This window comes from Medicago truncatula, chromosome 3 (genome assembly GCF_003473485.1).
Source record: "Medicago truncatula cultivar Jemalong A17 chromosome 3, MtrunA17r5.0-ANR, whole genome shotgun sequence".
Lineage (NCBI taxonomy): Eukaryota > Viridiplantae > Streptophyta > Magnoliopsida > Fabales > Fabaceae > Medicago > Medicago truncatula.
This window is the reverse complement of record NC_053044.1, coordinates 22404468-22421117: the sequence shown is the minus strand read 5'-3', so window position 1 is coordinate 22421117 and position 16650 is coordinate 22404468. Positions and strand designations below refer to the sequence as shown.

Here is a 16650-nt window from a genome sequence, read left to right as displayed (position 1 = left end):
CAGTTCATGTGTATGTGTTTTTGAATTGGATTTTGGTAGAATTTTGGAATCAGTTTATGTGCGTGTGTTTTTAACTGAATTTTGGGAAAAATTTTGAAATCAGATTATTTGTATGTGTTTTTGAACTTGATTTTGGTAGAATTTTGAAATCAGTTTATGTGTATGTGTTTTTGAACTGATTTCAGCACCACGTCTGTGTCAGCATATTTGTTAAAGTAGTGAGAGTTGAAATCCTTGTATTTGAAGGACTTGAAAATTGGTGGATTATGTTCATCAGTGATAGCTTGTGCTGGCTCGACGTTACAATCATCCGAATGAGCTACAAAAAATGCAGCAGTTGTACGAGCATGGCTTGAATTTGTCACAGCCCTATGCTCAACACTTTTACATTGATTTTCCACATATAAACTAACTATTGAAACATATACATTATTCTGCTCAATTAATAAGGAAAACAAAACAGAATTCAATAAACTTTTAGGTCCTATATACTTTTTTTCTCTCCTAGAGCTCGCTCGATTTGGATGAACTTGTTTGTACCTATATACAAAACAGAATTCAAAACAGAATCCAGCAGTTGTACGAGCTTGTTTGTTTGTATTATGAGTGTTTTCCGAACCCTCTCCTAGATTTAATACCTTTTAGTGGATCAAGTACCCCCTTGCAAGCCACATGAATATTTAGACCTGAGCTGCTGGCTGTGGTTCCAAATTTGGAGGCAGAGGAGCAATAGCAGCAGCATTTGAACGTGTAGAACGGAAGAGGTCTAGTCTACGACGTGAGTGTTCACACACTAATTCAATGCAGTTGGTGTGGAAGACTAAAGTAACTACTAAAACGAATGACTTGATAATACACCAATACGAGATCCGGGAGACGATTATCAACAAAAGCGTCTCGCAATTAAAAGAAACTCTTGTAATTTGTCATACCTTAGTGGGGGTAGGGGGGTGTTCTATATTTTGTTACCCTTCACAATTATGATGATTTTAGTACTTGTATTACTGTTCCAATCATTAATGATATGTTGCAGCTCTTCTTTTGTAAAAAAAAAGAAAAAGAAAAAGGGTTTGTATTCTAAAACAACAGTGTTGTATGCATGTACGGCATATATGCCATCTACAGCTACTTGTATATAATAGTTAAAAAGAAGTTATATGGTGCTAGATTGCAATGAATATTTCCTTCATAAATATATGAATCAATTCTCACATAACATTCATGATATATTTCATCTTTTATTTAAAACTTTTGAAGGGTTGTTTATGCACCAAAAAACATGAATGAGTCTATAAAAGGAATCACTCTACAAGCAAATTTGAATATGACATTTCTCTAGTTTATGCACTTGAATTCACTATAATGATAAAAATTTGGATAGGGAAAACATATGATATGAGTGTGTAAATCAAAGTTAAGAGCTAGAATTGGAGTTCAAAACTATATTCATCAATCATTAGTAGCCTGTTACATATGTGAAAATGAGGATTTTTCTATCAGCATCAATCAAATTGATTCCAGAGTTTATTTCTATTGCAGGTTGCTAAGAAGATTTGTATAGAAGTCAAGTCTTCGAAAGATTTTTTGGAACAGCTCTGGTTGTTGTTCTGTGTCTGTCATAGTCTACGAGGATCACGGCAAACCAGCTTTGTTAGATTTAGCACTCAACCGTAAGTGGACTATGACTCTTTTGGATAAATAGATTAAAATCCTAGGTATGATTATGTAGTGCAACTGATTTTGCATGAAGTATTACTGTTGAATTTATTACTAGCTAGCTACGAAACCTCGAGAGATTTTTGGGTTTTATAAGCCTTATTGGCTCATAAATAAGGTGCAGAGCTCACGGCTCGACTCTCTCCTGTTTTATACAATGGATAAGAGTTGGATATCAAATAAATCTATAACTAAGGAGGAGTACATTAGAGGGGTTTTAAGTTTTATGGATTTTGCTTTTGCTAACTCATCTGAAAATGGGAAAATTTTTTGTCCCTGCAAAAAATGTGTCAATTGCTACAAGCGTACTCGGATGGATGTCTATGAACATGTAATCAATCATGGATTTCTAAAAGGTTATATTCATTGGATCTTTCATGGTGAGAAAGAAAACCCTTCTAACCCTCTATGTGCATCTGAAGTAGAACACGGATTTGATCATGACATGGATGCATTAATTCATGATGCATTTCCAATGCATACGAATAGCGATAATGATGATGATGCATATACAAATATAGAGGACAGGGGTTCTGAAGCATTCACAAACAACCATAATGCTCAACAATCTGAAGAGGATGATAATTCAAAAAAGTTCTTTAAGTTATTGAAGGAGGCAGAGCAAAATCTTTATCCCGGTTGTAAGTTCTCAAAACTATCCTTCATCGTACACTTGTACCACTTAAAGTGTATGAATGGATGGACTGACAAAAGCTTCTCAATGTTGCTAGAACTGTTAAGTGATGCATTTCCTGAGGAAAATACTTTGCCTAAGTCATTTTATGAGACAAAGAAGATTATTTCGGGGTTGGGTTTATCATATGAAAAAATTCATGTTTGTCCAAACGAGTGTATATTGTATTGGAGGGATTTGGCTCATCTTAATGTTTGTTCTAAATGTGGTCTCTCAAGATGGAAAGTTAACTCAGATGATGTGGAAGGTAGAAAAAAGATACCTTTAAAGGTTCTTCGTTGGTTTCCTCTTAAGGCTAGATTACAAAGACTTTTTATGTCATCGAAAACAGCTTCTTTTATGACATGGCATAAAGATAATCGATCTAAAGATGGACTCATGAGACATCCAGCTGATTCTTTTGCTTGGAAGGATTTTGATCGTCGATATTCGGATTTCTCTCGTGATGCTCGTAACGTTCGACTAGGTTTAGCTTCTGATGGCTTTAATCCTTTCAAAACCATGACAATTTCTCACAGCACTTGGCCTGTTGTCTTGATTCCATATAATCTTCCACCGTGGATGTGTATGAAGCAACCAAACTTCATACTCTCGTTGCTTATTCCTGGTCCAAAAGGTCCAGGTAATAATATTGATGTATATATGCAGCCTCTTATCGAAGAATTAAAGGAATTATGGGAAATTGGAGTCAGAACCTTTGATGCATGTAAAAGGGAGTCATTTCAAATGCGTGCTGCGATCATGTGGACTATAAATGATTTCCCAGCCTATGCAAATTTGTCAGGTTGGAGTACGAAAGGTCGATATGCTTGTCCATGTTGTGGTTTTGACACAACCTCTAAGTGGTTGCGTTATAGTAGAAAGTTTTGTTATATGTGTAATCGGCGTTGGTTAGAGCCTGGCCATAAATGGAGATACAATAAAGGACATTTTGATGGAAACCAAGAGTTTCGAGCTCCACCTGAGCTACCCAATGGAACTATTGCTTTGAAACAAATGGAAGAACATGGAATTGGGACACCGTCACCATGGAAAAAGAAATGTATTTTGTTCACATTGCCTTATTGGGAATATAATGTTCTTCGTCATAATCTTGATGTGATGCATATTGAAAAAAATGTATGTGATAACATCATTGGAACCTTGCTGCATTTAGAACGAAAGTCAAAGGATAACGATAAGGCACGTTATGACCTTATAGACATGAACATAAGAAGTCAGCTACACCCAAGGATACATCAATGTAATGGTAAAAAGTATTTGCCTAGAGCTTGTTATCAGATGACATCAAAGGAGAAAGAATCATTCTTGGAAGTGCTGAAGAATTTGAAAGCTCCAGATGAATATTTGTCTAGTATTCCAAGATGTGTGCAAGTGAAGCAACGCAAAATATCTGGCCTCAAAAGCTATGACAATCACCTTCTAATGCAAGAGTTTCTTCCAATAGCTATGAAAGGTTGTTTGCCCGACAAAGTGACTAAAGTTATAAGTGAGCTTTGTAATTTCTTCAAAGAGCTATGTGGCAAGGTGCTTAATGAGCATAATTTGGAGGACTTGGAGCATCGAGTAGCTAAAACGTTGTGCCAATTAGAAAAGATTTTCCCTCCATCTTTTTTCACTGTAATGGTGCATTTGGTAATCCATTTGGCATATGAGGCAAAAGTTGCTGGTCCAGTTCATTACCGATGGATGTATCCCGTTGAAAGGTATGAAATTTGTTTATTTATTTAACAGTATTCTAATTTATAAAAGAAAATGATATTATCTTATTTTAATATAAAATCTTTTTGTAGGTTCCTTTTTACTCTAAAGTCATTTGTACGTAATCGAGCACATCCTGAAGGGTCTATTGCAGAGAGTTATATAGCTTATGAAGGCTTGATATTTTGTTCACGGTATCTCCCTGGAGTGGAAACTCGTTTTAATCGACCTAGTCGAAATGATGATTCCTTTTTTGTCGAAAACTCAAGTCTTTTTAATCCTAGAGGTAGACCATTGGGGAGAAAAAGCCACATTGGGTTCAAAGTAAAGAAAAGAAGAAGAGTTTCTCGAGTTTCTCTTGATAAAAAAACATTGATACAAGCACATAGATATGTGCTTTTCAACAACAATAATGTGGACCCCTTTCAAAGAGAACACATTGATCTTATCAAGAGACAAAATCGAAATCGTCGGCTCTCACCATATGAACTCGACAGAATTCATTGTCAAACATTTTCTGATTGGTTTCGTGAACGAGTAAGTTTTACAAAGCTTTTCCATTATCAATATTGTGTTTCATTTCATAATCATTTTAAATAAAATTGTGTTAGGTCGCACGATTGGAAGAGCAAGGAAGTGTTATTGTCACAGATGAAATCAAATGGTTAGCACGTGGTCCACTAGAAATAGTGAGAAACTATAGTGGTTATATTGTTAATGGGGTTAGATTCCATACAAAGAAGCGTGAAAGGTGCTTAAAGACTCAAAACAGTGGGATTTGTGTTACTGTTAAGACAAGAAGTTATGCTAGTTCAAGAGACAAACACCCTAAAGAAGGAGAAATAAACTACTATGGTGCATTGACAGATATAGTTCAGTTGGATTATGCAGGGAAATATAAAGTTGTACTTTTCAAGTGTGATTGGGTTGACATAAATAGGGGTTGCAGCATTGATAATTTGGGCTTGCCATTAGTAAATTTTAATTATTTGCAACATACAGGCAATGATATATGTGATGACCCATTTATTTTTGCTTCTCAAGCCAAAAAAGTATTCTATGTGGAGAATAAGAGACAAAAGGATTGGTTTGTCGTTGTGCACGCTAAGGTTAGAGATGTATATGATTTGGGTGATCTTCAATCCAATGCTATAGATAATGGAAATGAACAAGTCTTGGAAGAAATAAATGATAATGACTTGATTAGACCAGAAGCTGATGATAGTGATGATATCATTGAAGTTCAAATTAATATGGAGGACATTCCCCGAAGTGACATCCCCCAAAATGATGAGGATTGTGATACAGGGGATGATAGTGAGGAAGACTATGTTTGTTTTCCTGTTATTAATGATGGTTTTACTGATTTTGTTTAAGGTGTGTATTGCTAGTTTTAGATCATTGTATTTCAATTGAAGAGGTAATTATTGTTTTACATACTCTTATTTTGAATTTTCAGCAACTAATTCTTATTTTACATTCTCAGCAACTAAACTGATTGTTTGATCTTTTAGTTAAAGCAAGTACCATGGGCAGACGGAGAAAGTTGAAGGTTGTTCAAACTGATGGCCCATCACTAGAAAAAGAGCAATCAGTTGATAGTTCTAATGAAGTCAACAAAGAGGGAAGTCATAGTGAGACCCATTGTGAAAAGAAGACTAGAGGTTATACACATATGTTAGATGTATGGGACATGCCTGATGGAGAATTTATACTTATTGAAGTGGATAGTTTGGGTAATCCCATGGGTTGGGAAGGGAAGACTCTACTGAATGCAATAGGGAGCTTGGTAAGGAGACACCAATGTGCTCCTATCAACCATATTTCTTGGAAAGACATGCTTGAGACTGATATTACCAACATGTTTGATTTAATTAAGGTCTTTGTAGAATTTTTGAAGTTTTATTTCCATTTATTTATTGTGATATTTTATTACTTTACAAAATGTCTAACAATTTGGCTTTTTAATAAATAGAGTAAGTTCCGATTTGTTCCTGAATTGACCGAGCAAACAACACAAATACTAAAGGATAACATGAGCAGTAAGTGGAGACAATTTAAGCATGATTTGAAATCAAAAGGGTATGATGAAAGCAAAACTGAAGAGGAAATGGCTTCTATCATCCCTGACACAAGAGTTGATCCGTCCCAATATCGTGCTTTAGTGCACCATTGGTGTTCCAAGGAAGGGAAGGTATATGTTTGTTTTCAATGCACTGCCTATTTTCAATGCTGAATTTATCTAAGAATATTGCTTCTGTCACGTCTTTTTATTTACATCCCACTATTTTACTCTGTAATTGTGTTGGTAATTAGACTAGTCAGCTACTGCAACAAGAGCTACTACAACAATAACAACAATGATTTATTTGAACTGTGTTTTAATGCTTCGTATTTTATTGTTTATAGAAAATAAGTCAAATCAACAAAAGGAATCGCTCAAAATATGAGGATTTACATTGCATGGGAACCAAGAATCTTCCGAGGCTAATTCATGAGATGGTATGTTTCTTTGTATGACTTTTATTAGTATTTTCAACTAGGTTGTTTTGCAAATAGAATGCTTACTGTTCTTATTCAAAATTTTAGACAACGAAGGCTATAGGAGTGCAACCTTCTCGAGCTGAAATTTATATTGAAACCCGAACTCGAAAAGACGGGAGCATTGTGACTGAAAAGGCAGCTTCAACAATTGTAAGATATATTTATTTAGAGTAAGGAACTGTGTAAAATTTCATGAAAGGTGTACTGTCTAGTAACTTGCTTAAGTTTAGTTTCCTTGTAACTAATAACTTGAACCTTACTTGGATTACAAGAAGAAAATTCACTGTAACGTTCTTCATGTAGGAGGAGTTAAAGAAGCATATGGCAGAGGTAGAAAATTCAGAAAATTTTCAAGTCACTGAAGATTCTACAAATTGGATGAATGATACATACTCAAAAGTGAAAGGGCCTGAAAGAAGAGGACGTGTGCGTTGTCTTGGCAAACTTCCACGACATGCTAGTTCAAATATTTCATCTCAACGCACTAATTCAGAAGATAGACTTCAAAAAGTAGAAAGTGTACTTGGAAATCTTGTTGCTGTGCTTCAAATGCGATTTTCTGATGATCCACAAATTAATGCTGTCTTACAGGCTGTAGCTCAAGAGGTAATAAATCTTATTTTTCAACTTCAAGAATGTTTTTCAAGAAAATAAAATACACTTTTTTTCACTTAGGTACCTGATGTTGCAAGTGCTCCAAATGGTTCTATTGGTAATAATCAACAAACTACAAGTGGCACTGGTTCACTGCACTTTTAAGGTATTATCTTTCAATGAGGGCAAATGTGCGTTCACTAATTATATGCTAGCTGCAACTTTTTTCCTTCTTCTTTGTCATGAATTAAAACTTACGTGACTGCGAGTTTGGTAAAGATGTCTGTGCAAGATAAGTTTATCACTTGGCAGATGACTTTGTGTGTTTGCACATGCGCACATGCACGGACGTAACGTGCATGTTGAATTTGGCAACTTATTGCATGACAACGTATCCATCTCTCTAACTGTTAATTGTTTTTGGTCTTATTTTAAGGTGCATTGATGGAGAAGAGGAAGATGATCTGGTTTTGGCGGAACATGATGTGAAGAAAAGTATATGATTGTTCTTGATAGGGTAGAACCATATAAAAACTGTGTCTGTCAGTTTCTGCATCTTATAAGTAGTAAAACTCATTTTGTGTAATTTGGTGTTGTCTTTAGTTATATGATTTGTCCACATTGGTGAATAATACCTTGAGAATATATTCTGGTGTTGTTTTTAGTTTATATGATGATTGGTGAATAATACCTTGAGAATATTAATCCACCAATTTTTTTTATGAAATATAACTGTTTTTATAGTTATTAACCAGTTTGTATGATGGAGAAAAATATAATACAGTGCAACAACAATAAATAATATCTCAAAAAATATTTGGGGGTTTCACGTTTTTAAAAAAAAAGGGGGACATTTTATAAAAAAAAAAATTGTGGGATTGATTTTTACCCACGGCCAGAGACGCTGTAGGTAAAAGTACTAGTCTGTAGAAAAATCTTGTAGAGACACACAACCCGTCCGTAGGTAAAGGTACTGTCCGTAGGTAAAACATGCACTTACAGACAAAAATCCGTTGCAACTTGCTAAGTATAGTGCACGGCCAATATGGCCGTGGGTGAAAGTTTTGGCCACATATACCTACGGAAAATAGCCTTTAGTGACGGTTTTTGCCCGTCACTAGAGGTCAAGTTTCTTGTAGTGTTTCGGTTTAAAAACAAATAAATAATTAAGCTTCATTTGAGCTTCCCTTATGGTTTTGGCTCCAAAGTTCAAAACTTCATATAACATTTTTTGTGACTGAGATACTAAGAACAAAGGGAACTAAATCTTGCAACACTTAGGTGAAAGTAACTCCAACACTGCTAAATGCTTCTCCGAATGTTGTGGATAAGATTACAAAATTGCTTCTCTACAAATAATTTTATGTCGAGCTTTGTTATCAACTACGCAAATCCGGTTAAGGATAAGATTTTAGACATTGCTTCTCTTGAGAAGTTCCTTCAGGAGAGGATTAGATTGGTGCTCTCGGTGATTCCGTTAATGTTACTTGTGACAAGAGCAAGATCACGGTTACTTCAGACAGCAATTTCTCCGAAAGGTAACTTTTTCGTCTTTGCCTTGTTGTTTTGCTCTATTAGGTGAAATTTGTGTACTTGAGGTAGAGTAGATAGATCTAGCATCCTATTATTGAGATATCAATAATTGTGGTGCCAAAAGGATAACAGCAGGTGATTTTGTAGAAGTTCCAATGCCTTATGCTTGTTGTGAGTCAGTCTTGGCTTGTGATGTTTGCAGGCATTCATATTTCCAACTTAATATTCTTGTGACATTCTTAGCACTGAGTGAGAATGATTAGTGGAATTGGTCATGTTCATGAATTTCCTAGTGCCTACTATTGTTAATATTAATGTGATTCGGATGCAGTGTCTTACTAAATTTTCATAAAATCGCCACATATCTTACAAAGTGACAAAACAAAAGCACTGTATTTGACAAATCACCTTTCTCATTAATTTTTTTCTTCAATTTTCATATAAAAGAGGAAAGAAGTGGAATTGTCGGTTACAAACATGGAAGTGGAGCATATGAAAGAACCATTATAAACCTATATGTAAGATTGTCTAAAATCACAACATTTGGAACAGTTGACAACATGAATCCATTCATTCCCTAACTTGTATAAAAACATTACAACAGTTGTACAGTCATGTATGATCTCATCTTGTCTCATACAAATGTTGACAATATTCGCTCAGTTTGGAAAATTATATCCACGATTTGCAAAAAAATGCAGAATCTTGTACATTAATAATCACCTGATAAAGATTGAAAGCCGTTGAAAAGGATCAACTATTTTTTGTTTGGATATTTCTCATTACAAACCACTATTTGCTGCTAGACATGATTTTGTTGAATGTGTATGCAAATAAACGTATAAGGAAATAATTACAATTTTTTATTTAAAAGTGGCCATAATCAATTATGTGTATGCAAATAGACATAATTGATTGATTAAAGTGAAAAACATCCAAACAAGAAGACTAAGAAAAGGCAGGGAAGACTTGGAATTGTAACCTTTATTTGAATATTGTGTTTGAAACATATGCTATATTGTAAACTAGTGTAGATTACTAATTTTTTTCTTTTGCTATAATGTGAAATTAAAAGCAGCAAAATTTCTACACAAACTCTTATTCTGCAACTATCTGCATAAACTAATATATATAGAGAGAGAGATATACATAACATGAGCAACATTAGAGAGGACAAGCCCCAAGAACAGCAGTCCAGTCTCATATGACCTCAAGAATGGCTGGTATCGACAATTATGTCCACGATTAGATAAACATTAATAATGCCCGATCGCCACATGCATAATCACCTGATAAAATATGAAGCAAATGCAATTGATATAACTTTTAAATGGATTTATACAATAAAATAAAATACTCTATCAACTAATCAGTGGATTATGAATGATTAAATACTCTGTAGTCTAATCAATGAAACTGTGAGGTAGGTTTAACTAACCTTAACTAGCAGGAGCTCAGCTTCGGCGAAAGCTATTTAACTTTACGATCACAGTAACATAGAGATAGTCACCCACTCTATCAACTAACCGAAAGTACGCATGCCTCCATTTCCTAATAAGAAACAAAGAACCACAAATCCCCCAGAAACCTACTGCAAATCCCACTCCCATGCCTAAATACAACGACTCTCTTATAGATTCATCATCTTCATTCTCTGCATTTCCAGGATTTTCTTCTTCCGTGGTACAATTATTAAGGGGAGCTCCGCATAGTTTAGGATTGCCAATGTAGCTCGATGCATTAAAACTTTGAAGTTGTGTTCCGATCGGGATTCTTCCGTCAAAATTATTATATGATAAATTCAAATAACTCAAAAAGGTTAAGAGAGACATGCCCTGAGGAATTTCACCAAAAAACTTGTTATTAGAGAGGTCGAGAGATTTCATATTTTTCATGCCTCCAATCGTCTTCGGTATTGTTCCAACAAAATTATTGTGAGATAAGTTTAATGTTTGAACTTGAACAAGCTGAAACAATTCCAATGGCAATTCTCCAGACAAGCTATTGCCTGAAAGGTCAATAGTTCGCCTTTCTTTTTGGATTCTCGAAACATAATCTTGACCTTTTGTAAAGAACTCAATTGTGGTAGGAAACACAGTAGTTTTCTGAATAGTAGCCATATCAGTCAAGTTGTAGACACACTTTGGCATAGAATCGGAAAGTTTGTTATGTGCAAGGTCTAAGTGAATCAAATAAGAGAGGTTGAATAGTTGTTGTGGAATAGTCCCTTCAAATTTATTAGCTCTCAATATGACCACTAGTAAGTTTTGTGACATCATGATTGGTATGGTTCCAGAAAATTCATTTTCTCCTAAGTTCATGATTTCCAATTGTTTCCAGTAAGAGAAGTACAATGGAAGTTCCCCAGACAACCTATTACTCCACAGGTTCATGACTCTCGGTTTTTTCAAGTTCTTCCAAGTATGCGGAATTGATCCTGAGAAGGAGTTGTAGGACAAATCAACAAACTCGGCAATTGGTGATATGTTTGGAAGTCCACCTGTGAAACTATTGTTATCCAAAAATAATGAGGAACAATTCAGTGTTAGGTTAGATATGTCTTCTGCAATCGAATTGTTTGACAAAATAAGTTCAGTAGATATTCTTTCTATAAGGCTCGAGAACTTATTTCTATCTACGAATGAAATTCCTGAGCTTGATAAGTCGAGAACATGCAGTGACTTTTGTGTATATATCCAAGATGAAAAGTTTGGGCCTTGATTTGTATGTGCTAAATAAAGTCTACTGAGTTGAAAAGGTGGAACCCAATCCAAATCAAATTGGAATACAAAACTTGAATTACTCATGTCTAGTGAATCTAAACTAGAGAGGTTGGAAAAAGTTAATTTTGAAATTGCACCAGAGAAATTATTAGAGCCAATCCATAAGTAATTTAAGGATGAGAGGTTTCCTAGAGTTGAAGGAATGAAACCACTTAACATGTTCCATGAAAGATCAAGGTATTGAATATGTGCAAGTTGGCCTATTCCATTTGGAATTGATCCGTGTAGTTTGTTATTATAGAGATTAAGGTGTCTCAAATTTTGAAGGTTTAGCAAGCTTGAAGGTATCTCACCATATATATTGCTCTCCTCAAGGCTAAGATAGTTGATATCTTTGGTAAGATTAAAATACCCATCAGGTAAATGAGAGGTTAAATTATTTCCTGAAAGATCAAGAGTTATAAGTGAAGACAAATTCAAATACCCAATAGATGTGTTAATTATGAAGTTGTTCAGGTTACAATTAAACAACTTTAATTTTAATAGTGAAGGAAGTGAATTTACTACTTGAAACCAGTTGGTTTCCTTGTGAAGATCAATCTCACTAAGGGAGAGATATTTCAAGGAAGAAAGTGGAGAAAGCCAATGAAGATTATGCATGTGCAGAGTAGGACCGTAGTTAAAGGATAAGTCAAGGTACAAAAGGTTAGATATATGTGTGATATTGTGTTGAATGGATGGAATTCTTATCATATCAAAATAATTATCACTCAAATCCAAGTAATTAAGAAACTCAAGTTCAAGAATACAAAGATTCATCTCACCTTCCAATTGATTGTAGTTGAGATCAAGTTTTGTAACTCTGTTTGTAATATTGTCACAAAGGACTCCTTTCCAAACACAACAATCTTTTTCAGTTGACCACGTTGAAATCCGACCAAAACTATCATTGATGCCCTTTTTGAAGGTTGACAGTGTCTCATGATCTTTCTCATTGCATCGAAAAATTGTGTGATTGCTGCACATGCTTTTGTGGAATGTGGTTATAAATATAAGCAAAAGAAATGATATTTGTGAAGTAAGAATAGTCATCATGAATGATTGTTTGAATCTGAGAAGATCTAATTCAAATGGTATTATGATTTGTTATAAGATTTTAAAGTGGTCATATAAGATGATGGGTTATGGGAAAGCTTACAAAAAAAAATTGGAAAAAAGTTTGCTAAAAAAGTATGCGGACAGCATTCAAATGGGGTCTAATTGTTAGAAGAAATGAAATAGCTCCAAAACTATAAGACTTTGAATATTAAAATGAAAATGCAATAGATCGAGTTTTTTTAAACTATTATAATGCACTTGCTCAAAAAAAATAATATTATACTGCACATATTTGGCAAAACTTCTACTCTGTCATTAAAAATCAACGAAGTATAATAATAATAACACAAGAACCATTAACATGTGTGACTCAACTTCTTTCAAAAAAATCTTTCCGGTAATGTTGCGCATGATTAAAGTAGAAGCAAAATAAGTGACATTTGTAAAGTCAGAATGGTCATCTTGAATAAAGAAGTCAGAAGTTGTTGGATATGCTAATGGGAAAACATAAAAAAAAGAAGTTGGTTTGGGAAAATAGGGGATGCTAACAAACCTGAGTCTGGTAGGAAAAATAGAATATTAGCTTAAAGAAAAAGGAAATAGCTCCAAACAAGACTTTTGGAAAAACAAAGAAGACTTTGAACTAGTCCTCCTTTTTATTTTTATGTTATTTTTATGCTCGGAGTGTTTAAGCATCTATTAATGTAATATGGTGACCAACAGAAATAATGTTACATATTAGGTTCAAACATTTGAAAAATTATTATAAATTGAAAAGATAAATTATTTTTTAATATAATAATAGAGACAAAATTATATACAAACATATAATTAATAAATGTTTATATTTGTAAATTAAGGGATGGAAATGAAATGGGGAAAAATACATTGATGCAGGGTTGTTGTAATAGCCACGGTCTAAACCGCATTTTAGTGTTTTCATCTTTTTAGCAATGTGTCTTCATTGGTTATCCGGAAGGTGTGAAGGGTTACAAGTTGTGGAAATTGGAATCTGGTGGAGGATCAAATGTCTTGATAAGTAGGGACGTTACCTTTGATGATACACGTATGAGAATGAAGTGTAAAGATCTAGAGACTTTAGCACCGAAAACAAGGGAGGAGGAAACTTAGTTTGATGTGCACCTTCAATTGTTTCCAAATAGAGAGGTTTAATGAAACTTCACCAGACAGCCTATTACTCCATAGATTCAAGAATGTCAGTTCTTTCAAGTTCTTCCAACTATATGGAATTGATCCTCAGAATGAATTGTAAGACAAATCAACATAATAGGCCATTGGCGATATGTTTGGTAGTCCTCCTGTGAAATTATTGTGATCCAACCTTATGTACGAACAATTTAGTGTTAGGTTAGATATGTCTTCAGCAATCCAATTGTTTGACAAAATAATTTCACTAGGTATTCTTTCTATAAGGCTCGAGAACTTATTTCTATCTACCAACGAAATTCCCAAGCTCGATATGTCGAGATGTTGCAGTGACTTCTGTGTATATATCCAAGATGGGAAGTTTGGGCCTTGATTTGTATTTCTCAAAGAAAGGTAAGTGAGTCGAAAAGGAGGAACCTAATCCAAATCAAATTGGAATACAAAACGTGAATTCCTCATCTATAGTACAACTAAACTAGAGAGTTTGGAAAAATGTAAATTTGAAATTTCACCAGAGAAATTGTTAGAGCCAATAGATAAGTAAATTAAGGAAGAGAGGTTCCTGGAGTTGAAGGAATAGATCCTTGCAAGTTGGCCTATTTCTTCTGGAACTGATCCTTGTAACTGGTTATGAAAGAGATCAAGGTATCTCGATTTCTGAAGGTTTAGCAAGCTTGAAGGTAAGTCACCATATATATTACTCTATGAAAGGTCAAATAAGTGAGATTAAAAAACCTATCAGGTAAATGAGAGGTGAAGTTGTTTAAAGAAAGATCAAGAGTTACAATTGACGACAAATTCAAATACTTGATATATGGGTTGATCATTAAGTTGTTCAGGTTACAAGAACTCAACTGTAATTCTAATAGTGAAGGAAGTGTATTCACTATTTGAAGCCAATTGGTTTCCTTATGAAGATCAATTCCACTGAGGTTGAGATATTTTAAGGAAGAAAGTGGAGAAAGCCAATCAAGATTATCCATACCAGTAACAAAGCTGTAGGATAAGTCAAGGTAGACAAGTTTAGAGGAATGTGTGATGTTGTGTTGAATGGATGGAATTCTTATCATATCAAAATCATTGAATCTCAAATCCAAGTAACTAAGAAACTCAAGTTCTAGAATACAAAGATTCAAGTTTTGTAACTCTTCTGCTAATGTTGTCGCAGTAGACTCCTTCCCATACGCAACAATTTTTTTCAGTTGACCATGTTGATATTTGACCAAGACTATCATTGATGCCCCATTTGAAGCTTAACAATGTCTCTCAATCTTTCTCGTTGCATCGAACTGTGTGATTGCTGCACATGGTTTTGTGGAATGTGGTTATTGATAGAAGTATAAGCAAAAGAAGTGACATTTGTGAAGTAAGAATGGTCATCATGAATAATTGTTTGAATCAGAGAAGAATATCTAATTCAAATGGAATTATGAGTTGTTATGAGATTTTAATGTGGTTTTATATAAGATGATGGGTTATGGCAAAGCTTAAAAAAAGATAAATTGGAAAAGGATTGTTAGAAAAAATGAAACAGAATTACAAGAAAAATGTTTGAGGTTGAACACTTGATATACAATCAATGGTGTTCACAATACAAATCAGATACAGACTCTTAAGTCTTTAGAATTTCTAAGACATGAAAGTTGATAAGAAATTATAAGTGAACTTTTGAATGCAGAACAATTTCAGCAGAGTTTTGGCACTTGTAATCCTTGGTATTATTCTACTCGAAACTCTAAGTCTTCACTCCTTTATATAGAGATGTGAAAGAGACGTTGTGAATTGTCAGCACATCAAAATAGAGTTGTTTGAAGCTTTGATCAATCACCAATGATCTTTTGCCTGATATGGTTATTGTCCTATGAAGGATCAATTTCAAATTCATTCCAATTGAGAGGGAACAGATAGAGTTGTTTTTCTTGTCTTGTAGCAGAGACAAACACAGAGTAGTGGAGGTAGTGGTTGTACACTTCGTACAATTGTACTTTGTAAACGCTCTTTGAAGAAAAAGCATTCAATGCCTTTAAATCCTTTCAAAATAGTTGTTGCTTCACTCTTCCAGTCTTCTGCAATGCTCAAACGAGATTGAATCCATTGAATAGCCTTTGAAGCTTTAAATCTTGCATCTCCTGATGAACTAGAGCTTCTGATGAACTTGCTTCTGATGACGTCACCACTTCAGGAACACTTTGTCTTCAGGAGCAGTTTTCTTCAAACGCTTTAAGCATGGTCCTGTACACTCATACAAATATTAGCATATCCAATTGACAATTTTTAATACCTTGTTATCATCAAAACTTTCAAAGAGGAATGTTAAACACATTTTGTTCCAACAATCTCTCCCTTTTTGATGATGACAAACATTAGTATTTAAAAAGTGTAATTGTTGTTAATCTAATTAACAAGTTGACTATAAGGGTATGAGGTTTGAATGCTCCCCCTAAGTCCAATAGTACTTTAAGGTGAGGTTTGTAAGCTCCCCCTGAGTTCTATCCATGTTAATTAAATTCATCATTTAAAAGCGAAAGAACTCTCAGAATAATCTCACATTAATAGACTTAGAGATAAGAAGAAGGTCATATTAATTTAAGGGTTAATAGGCCTTTACCCCCTGTAATATAGGTCACTTTTGGTTTTGCCCCCTGTAAAAAAAAAAAATTGGATTAGGTCCTTGTAAATTTTTTTTGTTTTGGAAAACCCCCCTAGACCAGCTGATTGTGCATTTTTGCTGATGTGGCATGCTACGTCACCTCTTTCGGATGACGTGGCGCGCTGACCGTATAATTTTTTTTATTTTTTATGGGGTACACGTGGCATTTATGATTTTTTTTTTAAAATAAAAAATAAAAAAATTCTTAAAAAATAAAAAAAACGAAAAAA

General features: G+C 34.3%; 3 protein-coding genes across 6 annotated transcripts; 2 read left to right on the top strand and 1 right to left on the bottom strand.

Moving 5' to 3' along the window:
- The first annotated feature begins 1680 nt into the window (after positions 1-1680).
- Positions 1681-5487, top strand: LOC112420138 (uncharacterized). Its single transcript, XM_024778784.2, has 3 exons — positions 1681-4116; positions 4204-4648; positions 4723-5487. Exons 1-3 carry the CDS (start codon positions 1874-1876, stop codon positions 5485-5487), a joined length of 3453 nt encoding a protein of 1150 aa, XP_024634552.1. The 5' UTR covers positions 1681-1873.
- On the top strand, positions 4464-7918 carry LOC112419972 (uncharacterized). 3 transcript variants are annotated; one of them, XM_024778370.2, is made up of 8 exons: positions 4464-4648; positions 4723-5531; positions 5626-5990; positions 6087-6305; positions 6521-6613; positions 6701-6805; positions 6959-7261; positions 7331-7918. In XM_024778370.2, the coding sequence occupies exons 3-8, from the start codon at positions 5640-5642 to the stop codon at positions 7412-7414; spliced, it is 1155 nt and encodes a 384-aa protein (XP_024634138.1). In that variant the 5' UTR covers positions 4464-4648; positions 4723-5531; positions 5626-5639; the 3' UTR covers positions 7415-7918. The 3 variants fall into 3 exon arrangements, with proteins under 3 accessions (XP_024634138.1, XP_039688421.1, XP_039688420.1); XM_039832487.1 differs by having other exon boundaries at positions 4723-5990; positions 7331-7415; positions 7686-7918; XM_039832486.1 differs by having other exon boundaries at positions 4723-5990.
- Positions 7919-9338: 1420 nt separating this feature from the next.
- On the bottom strand, positions 9339-12753 carry LOC11430841 (receptor-like protein EIX2). Of its 2 annotated transcripts, XM_024778482.2 has the most exons (3): positions 12330-12753; positions 10221-11219; positions 9339-10071 (listed from the first exon to the last, which is right to left on the bottom strand). In XM_024778482.2, the coding sequence occupies exons 1-2, from the start codon at positions 12598-12600 to the stop codon at positions 10237-10239; spliced, it is 1254 nt and encodes a 417-aa protein (XP_024634250.1). In that variant the 5' UTR covers positions 12601-12753; the 3' UTR covers positions 9339-10071; positions 10221-10236. The 2 variants fall into 2 exon arrangements, with proteins under 2 accessions (XP_024634250.1, XP_003599911.3); XM_003599863.4 differs by having other exon boundaries at positions 10221-12753.
- Positions 12754-16650: the final 3897 nt, after the last annotated feature.